This window comes from Acyrthosiphon pisum, chromosome A1, assembly GCF_005508785.2.
Source record: "Acyrthosiphon pisum isolate AL4f chromosome A1, pea_aphid_22Mar2018_4r6ur, whole genome shotgun sequence".
NCBI classification, from domain to species: Eukaryota; Metazoa; Arthropoda; class Insecta; order Hemiptera; family Aphididae; genus Acyrthosiphon; species Acyrthosiphon pisum.
In genome coordinates, this window is record NC_042494.1 from 119,093,549 (window position 1) to 119,102,313 (window position 8,765).

An 8,765-nucleotide genomic window follows, 5' to 3' on the forward strand; every position below is an offset into this window, starting at 1 on the left:
ATTATTTTCGAAACCTGGCAACACTGATATCCCAAACATTTTTCACGGATTTTCGAGTTCTCATTAAGTGCACCTTCTGGTTATTCTGTGGCTCATATACCAAACCCTGACACTGATAAGAATTAACACATACAGCATAGGCCCAGATAAAAATCATGGCGGCCAGCTTCCAAACGCGCAATCAGTGTGACCAGTCTATAAAACTAAACTTATTGTTTTCAACTAATACACAGTATAATTATTATAAGTAAATTATATAATTATATTAAAATCAGTGGCGCCCAGTCATATATTCATTATGCATGTCTTGAAATTGCAATATGTAACATTAGAACATTTGAGGTGGGTGTATGAAAATATAATACATAAAAATCATAAAATAATCAAATATAGGCCATGGCATAATATTCGTAGTAGGTACACAGAATAGATGGAATACCTAAAAACCTCAAACCAGCCACAAACTAAAACCATAGAATAGATAGAATAAAACCAAATACCACAACAATTAATTAGTATGCATTTTGCATTTAACAATTTATTACACATGCTCTTCACAATTTGATTAGTACCTTATTTACAATCATTAAGTTTTTATGTACAAATATTTTTTAATCATATTATTACACACGTTAATATAAATAAATGATGATTGTTACACACATTAATACATATAAATACTAATTCCCTCAGCCACAGAAATGTATAAAAACATAAAAAAAATAACAGTTCTATCTATTCTGTGTATACACCACGGTTTAAGATACCATAGAGATACTACTGTGTACTACAGAATATAACAATACTATAGATGCCCGACTTTATATTCTACTGTGCATGGGTTTTTGAAGCCAAAGGTTGGGCTATGTTTACAATATGTTATCATTACTATTATAGTATATAATCTTAGATCATATACAATTGTCCACGGTCTTAGATATTTGTCTATGGATCTAAGTGGTAATCGGTCAAAATATCCAAGGACAAAATATCCAAATGTATCCATTTTTCTGAAAATAAGTACATTACAGTTTACTTTCTAATAAAATTAGCTCAAATATCAATTTATATTTCATTTAATTATAAAAATATATCCAATATAATAATAGTAATAATATCATAAATTATACTGTACACATATTAATCAAATAGTCAAATAGTCAAATAATATAAAATAATTTGTTTTTATGAATACAGTATACACACAATAAAATAAAATATTTAATAATTTGTTAAAAAAATGACTAAACCTACATTATTTTCTAAAAATTTAGAAAAACGTGTTTGCATTTGCAAAGCAATTGCATTTAAAAAATTTGGAATGTCTCTACTTCCATCATCGAACTCTTCGCAAAGATGTTTTAATATATCTGGTACCCAGTTGACGCTGTGCTACTTTGGTTTCGTCTGCTGCATTTCATGCCATATCTTAGTAATTAATGTCCAAATTGTTTGATGCTTGTGATTCACCTAAATCAATATTAAACAAATTATATTGAATATTTTAATTTAATTTTAATACCTAATAATAAATAAGTACTTACTAAGTTAGAAAACCGATTATTCCATCCTTCGCATACATTGTTAGTTCGATCTCCGTTGTTTAATGTTGCGTCTCTTACATTCGAGTCAGATGGTGGAAAATGAGGAGATGTTTTTCTCATTTTTATTCGTGTCTCCGATTGTCCGTTCCCAACTATTTTATACGACCCTATATATGTGTACTCATTAAAAACATACTTTTTAAATACGTTAAACCTTGAACAAATCAAGCTATTTATGGACATTTGAAGTTTTTATTTTTTTTTTCTAAAAATAGTCATCGATTCGAAAAGCTTGAAAATGTAATACAATGTTACTACTATAGAAATTAGTTGAATTTCTATAAATATTAGCCTCGAATATAATAATTAGAAAAAAAAAATGCAAATGCATCAAGTTATCAAATTTTCACAAATTTCTTTCGGCACATTTATGAATTATGATTTGAAGCATTTCTTCGTAACTAGTTTCTGTTTTATTTTTAAGTAAAATAAAAGCCGCAGAAATAAAAACACTATTTACTTTAATATGAATGACGTACAATTGGAATAACAGTGGAGCCATTGAAAAATTTCCGTCCATGTACCAGGTAGAAGCTTCAGTTAAATATTTTAAACAATTATCTGTTGCAAAAACAATTATCCGTTCAGTTTCATCAATTCCGTTATCGTGCAACAAAAATCGTGTTGATTTGTCACCCAAATAACATCAATCATTCTCAATAACTAATTGACTAAGACAGTTAGGATTTATTGGATTGTTCTTTGATTTTTGTCTCCTTAATCTTCTTTTCACGATTTCTTCGGCTGGCATCAGAGCTTTTGTGTTATGGTCCACTTTTGCTACCACTTCAGAAAATATTTGTCCTGGATTTTTTCGTTATGTTTTGTAAGTTGGAGCATTTCATTTACACATTTTGTGACATTGATTTTCCCTGTGTCTTTGGTACATGTGATCAGGTGTGTTGTGATTACGTGTGGTTCAGAAAAGTCCAATTCAGATTGTAATATTCTTGGACATTTTAATAAATTTGATTTCACGCAGCGCCATGACATTTTTAACGGTGTAACAAAATCTAATAAATAATAATCCGATAAAATCATTATCGTCCTTCACACTTGTCTTGTCGATAATTTAAACGATAAGGTACCTACGTAATATTATGCCATGACATCTCGTGAAATTTCCACGGTTGAAATACAAAATTATTTTTATATATTATTACATTTTACCTTTATCGTCGGTGAGTGTATGTATATTCGTGTATTAACGTAATTTATATATTATATAATATATTTATATTTATATTATTATTATATATTAGGTATATTTTTATAATTAAATAAATTGATATTTGAGCTAATTTTATTAGAAAGTAAACTGTAATGTACTTATTTTCGGAAAAATGGATACATTTAGATATTTTGACCGTTGGATATTTTTCCCTTGGATATTTTGGTTTTGATATTTTGTCCGTGGATATTTTGTCCTAGATTCGATCTAAGTATATAATAGATGGAAGATTGATAACATCAATTTGTAAATATTGCCCAACCTAATAGGTCAGGGTATTGGACGATTGGCTTCAAGTATGGTCTCCGAGTCGGGCATCTATTTAATTCAGTGCAAGGTGTACCTATTGATAAGGTTTCGTCAATAAAATGCACTTTAGCAACCCCTTTACAATTAAAATTTTTTTTTTTAAACGACTTGTTTTTAATGTTTAAAACGATGGTGTATTTTTTTTTACCGGCGACTATTATTATAGAAGTTAGACTCCCAAAGTTGGTGTTTTACTTTTATATGCTTGCGCGCAACGCTACTTGACTACCACGCGCAGCGCCTAGCTATAACAAATTATATTTTTTTTTATATTGGCTGTATTCTATGTTGTTATTGTATTTTAACCCTTTTTACACAACTTTATTTCCTTGGTTAACTTTTTAAAAATGTTTTTTGTTTTGGTCTTTGATTCAACAGTTAGGGATACGTATATTTTTTCGGTAAAAGTAAAAACGATCCATATACGTAATTTAGTTATTTATAATAGTTTTGCAAGATAAAAACGTAAATTTGAGAATTTTGATTTTCACAATAATAACGATTACTTACGTAAATTGTAAAATCAAACTCATGCGAGTAAGTTATTTGAATCTAAAAACTACGAGAAATAATTAATGGACACCTATGGGTCATTTTTACAAACCAACTAACTTAGTCAAAACCAATGGGACTGATTAGGACCAAACAATTCGCTATGTGGGGTGTCAGCACGCGTCTTTACAACCCCCTAATTAAATTTATAAAGATAACTCCGGAAGCAGTAGAGAGTACTGACATCGAAAAAATGGTACAGGATATCAGTAGCAAACTACTAAAGATTAGTTCATTTGAAGATCCAATATTTTGAATTGGGGTTGTATTATGGCTCCATACCACCCCCTCCCACTAATGATCCCCTGTATTTAATTAGGGATTTCAGCACAAACGATGAAACTCGAGCACAATCCAGCACAAACGTAGCACAAACGAATGGCATAATTTAAATTCGAAAATTCGGAGGTGGGGGTGCAGTCGTTTCCCTGGCACCCCCAATCATTATCCCTTATAACTCCTGAAGGGTTGCAGCACAAACGATGAAATTCGAGCACAATCCAGCACAAACGTAGCACAAACGAAAGCCCTTGGTTTGAATTCAAAATTCGAAAGTGGGGGTGCCAGGGAAATGCACTTGTTTGAATCCCTTAAACTTGAAACAACATTTTTTAAACTTTTCAACAAATTCACAGCTTTTAAAATATCATTGCTTTTGCTTTGTAAATCAATAGATACTTTATTACAATGTTGTAATATGTCATTCCAAAATAGACACAAATAGCCCGTTTCTTTTTTCAACAACACCTTTGCATTATATTTTGTATCCCCATTTTCATTTTTGCTATCAGATATTTCAAAAAGTACAGTTAATATAGTTTTATAATTAATAGTGAGTGCACGGCAAGCCTCAGAATGGCATGCCCATCTTGTGTAACTTAAAGACTTTAAAAATAACAACCTTTCTTTATCATTTTTCTCTAATGAATTGGTTAAGATTGATCATCTGTGAGTAGAGCTACTGAAAAAATTATATAGCATTTACAAAAAACTAAAAAAATTTACAGCTTCTTCACAGCAGTCTACACTATGTACACCCACTAAATTTAACGAGTGGGCTGTACATGGAATATATACAGCTAAAGAGTTTTGATTTTTAACGTGTGCCTGAAGTCCCTCATGTATGCCACTCATGTTGGAGGCGTTGTCATAGGATTGACCACGAACATTTTTTATATCAAGTCCAGTATTTTTCAGAAATTCACTTAAGATATTAAAAATGAACTCTCCTTTATGACTAGTTACTGGTGTTAGATGAAACTATCGCTCATAAACTTTAGATGAAATACAATATCTGAGTACTATAGCCATTTGATCAATTTTTGAAAGATCTGGGGTTGAGTCCATAATTATAGAGAAGTATTTTACCTGCTTAACTTCTTCTACTATAAAGTTAACTAAATCATTTTTCATTATGTTTATAACTTCATTACAAATGGTTTTTGACATATATTATGGATTACCTTTCCCCTTATTACCATTTAACTCAATGTGTATTTTTAAAAATGGATCAAAATTAGCAATAAGCTCTAATAAGCCTAAATAATTTCCATTGTTGTTGACTCATGATCTCCTCTTAAAGGTAATCCTCTTATAGCCAGAAACTTAATAACAGTTGTTATACGCTTAAATATTTGAATCCAATAGTCCCTTTCTACTAAAATTTGTCTACACATTTCTTTATTAACAGATGTTTTTGTATTTGATCGTACTAACCATTTTGTTGTAGCACTTTGATGTTCAAGACTGTTTTCATGAAGTTAAATTTTATTTGATTTTTTCCAATTTTAAAATCCAGTACCTACAAAGGGACTTTGGTTCTTTTGATGGTCACTTCCAAAAAGCTTGCACATAAAACAATATACAACACCTTGACTAGGAGAATACATTAACCATTGTCGTTTACATTTCTCGCCATTTGGTAACTTTCTTTGAAAAGAAGTTAGTGATAGATGCCTTGTGTGATCATTTTCTAAAATATAAAAATAATTAACAATAGTAATATAATAATTAATGTTTAAGTCAAAGAAATACTAATTATAATAAATATAATAATTTATATTTTAAACTAATATAATATTTATTAAACTTTTCTATATTCACCAATCACCTTTCTTTCTAGCTGACTTTTCAAATGAACAATTATAGCCGGTCATATAGACAACTAATATACACATATAAACTTGAGTATTATATTATAACCAGGGCTCGTCATGCATTTGCATATAAATCCATTTCCAGGTACTACGGTTAAATATGTGAAGTTTTATTTTGCATGTTTTTGCATATTTGGTATCTTTAAGCATATTTCTATTTTATCGGGCATATTATACGTCATGATTTTGATATTTCTATTCATATTATTATATCAATATGCATTTTTTATGGAAATACTAGCTATGAAAGAATCAACATTTGACGACAAAAAACACGATCGTTTATAAACTATTTAAAATCTATTTTTTTAATTGTGACATAAAAAATAAAATATAACTATAAAAAAATTAATGGATAATTCATGTTATTTCAAAAATTGTTTGTGATTTTTTTAAGTAAGGATTTTTTAAGTGCATAATTTTAGATATATAAATGCATATTTTTTTTAACTTTTTAAGGCATATTTCAATGCATATTTTGCCAATTCTTAGTGCACATAAATGCAGGCTTATTTAGGCATTTTTTTAGGGCATGAACTTACGAGCCCTGATTATAACATTACATTTGTAATAAAAAAAAAAATTTGGCGTCCCTCTTGGTGTTCTAAATTTTAACATGTGTAAATTGGCCCCCCAACATCAAAAGGTTGAAGCACCCTGACTTAGACCATTTCATTCAAAATAGATTTCAAATACAGCGTAACTTCTATATTACAAAGCCTCATGGGCACAAAAAAAAAAATTGTGTTAGAGAAAATTTCGTTAAAATAGATTTTAATAAATATGGTTCCCAAAAATATTTTGATAAATAGAACATCTTATTAATTGGAGTTTCGGTACATAGAAGTTTCACTGTAGTAGATAAGGTAATATTTTCTCTGATCAGTGGCATAGCCAGGGAGATTTGGGTGTTTAAGCCATTGACATAATATAATTATATAATATAATATAATATAATACATAATATATACATAATATAATTATATATTTTATATTATGTCAATGGTTTAAGCCCTCCCACTGACATTTTCCCCCTAGTAAATATATTGGTTATAAGATTTGGTACTGCTTGCATGTTTTATTGTAGTGGTCATAGATTATATTTTAGATGTTATAAATTTGTCTTATGAAATGGCGAAATCAAATACAAAGTGTGAATTTGCATATTTTAGGAAAAGTGCACATTTGAGCGATTGTTAGCATATTTTGAATTTTTTAAACTTAAATGTACATACAATTGTCGGGAAAAATCATACTTGGATAACATTGAAAAATATCTTAAAAACATTATGTTTGGTTAGGTACAATAGACGCTAATTTCGAAGCATAAAACCATACTATTATAGTATTATAAAATTGAATAAGCTTAAAAAAATTTAGTAACTGTTTGGGAGGGCTGTTATGGTTGTTGGTGGAACTTGGCTACAGTTGGCCCTAATTTCGTATATGGTACGTACGATTTTATAAGTCTTTTTGTGACAAAACTATAATTGACATCTAGATTCTAGATTGTACGAAGAAATTAAAATCATTTTTAAATTTCCTACCTATTCCAAAAAAATATATGAAAAATGTAAGAGTTACCTATTGGTAATTCACTAAATTATCATACTTTAACTATAAATACTATTATTAATACATAAGTCAGTAGTGTCAGTCATAGTGACTGTTTTGTCCATATTAGTTTTAGGTCCTCTATGTTGGACATAGCGTGTCGAAGTGGCCAATTCCTCCTTCTCTTTCCAATCATTAAACTCTACAGTAAATTTTAATGAAATATAGATATCTTATGCAGTTCTGTACTGTCTTGTAAAGAATACTTTTATTTTGTACTCGGAATACAAATTAGATTATTAGAATATTTTATTTCTGATACTTGCTTGGATTAAGAGTAAATTTTAAACTGAAGAATAGGAACAATACATTTTTCAAAAAGTATTTATAATAGTATTTGAATATAATATTTAAATATTAACAAGACTGGTTTTGCATATGAATTTTTTAAATCCTTACCTTGAAGAGACCAAATCTTAATTGTATAGTTTCTAACTGTTCACTCGAAGTTGAAGCCATTGTATGTATAAATTAAATTAATTTAATAAAATATATTATTAAATAATATCATATTATATTATGACTTTATTTAATTAATATAATATTTAAATTTTAAAATATGTAATAAGGCAACTGTCGTGATAGTATGATACTGATAATAATAGTGCTGATAAGAGGCGCTGTCTATAGACCAAGGTGTATTGATAAGGTGTCGTCACTTGTTTGAAAACTTGATTGAAAATTTTACCACAGACAGTCGTCACCAGCGGGAGCGCTGTATGTCCTAAAGAGGCCGAAAAACGAACGCTTTTGTACACCAAAGCCATAGAAAATTGAAAATATATTATGATTAAAGGAATAAAATTAAAAATTTTTCATTGTAAAATTACTTTTTTGATCTAAATTATTTGTATGCATGTATTTAAATAATTTCTTTTTATCAAATACAGTCATTAATATTATTAAATATTGTCATTTTTAAATTTCCTACCTATTCCAAAAAAATATATGAAAAATGTAAGAGTTACCTATTGGTAATTCACTAAATTATCATACATAATTATTTCAGAGTGTTATAATTAACAAATAATAATTCATAATTACATGGACATGAAAAGGGAGGGCCAGAGGGGGCTTAGACCACTCTGAGCCATCTTAAGGCCTCTCTAAGATAATATGTACATAATTTTAACACTACATATTTTAATATATAGCCAAACTTTATTATAATATATTATACCTATAATTTATGAGATAAAAAATGTACTATAAACAATTATTAAATATACTCAGACTCAAGGAATCTACTGGAAACATTTTAGTAATTTAGTATTTATAATATTACCTATGAGCTATCAA

General features: G+C 28.7%; 1 protein-coding gene across 2 annotated transcripts; it reads right to left on the reverse strand.

The window, feature by feature from the left end:
* Positions 1-1,205: 1,205 nt before the first annotated feature.
* LOC107883841 lies at positions 1,206-8,270 on the reverse strand. Of its 2 annotated transcripts, XM_016804700.2 has the most exons (4): positions 7,866-8,270; positions 5,413-5,668; positions 1,545-1,711; positions 1,206-1,470 (listed from the first exon to the last, which is right to left on the reverse strand). In XM_016804700.2, the coding sequence occupies exons 2-4, from the start codon at positions 5,450-5,452 to the stop codon at positions 1,393-1,395; spliced, it is 285 nt and encodes a 94-aa protein (XP_016660189.1). In that variant the 5' UTR covers positions 5,453-5,668; positions 7,866-8,270; the 3' UTR covers positions 1,206-1,392. The 2 variants fall into 2 exon arrangements, with proteins under 2 accessions (XP_016660189.1, XP_016660188.1); XM_016804699.2 differs by lacking the exons at positions 5,413-5,668; positions 7,866-8,270 and having other exon boundaries at positions 1,545-2,839.
* Positions 8,271-8,765: the final 495 nt, after the last annotated feature.

Bases quoted from the DNA above. Each gene is read 5' to 3' on its own strand.
- LOC107883841 (XM_016804699.2), bottom strand. From the start codon at position 1,787: ATGTCCATAAATAGCTTGATTTGTTCAAGGTTTAACGTATTTAAAAAG. The intron at 1,471-1,544 runs GTAAGTACTTAT...ATATTGATTTAG, and splicing joins ATAATCGGTTTTCTAACTTA to GTGAATCACAAGCATCAAAC.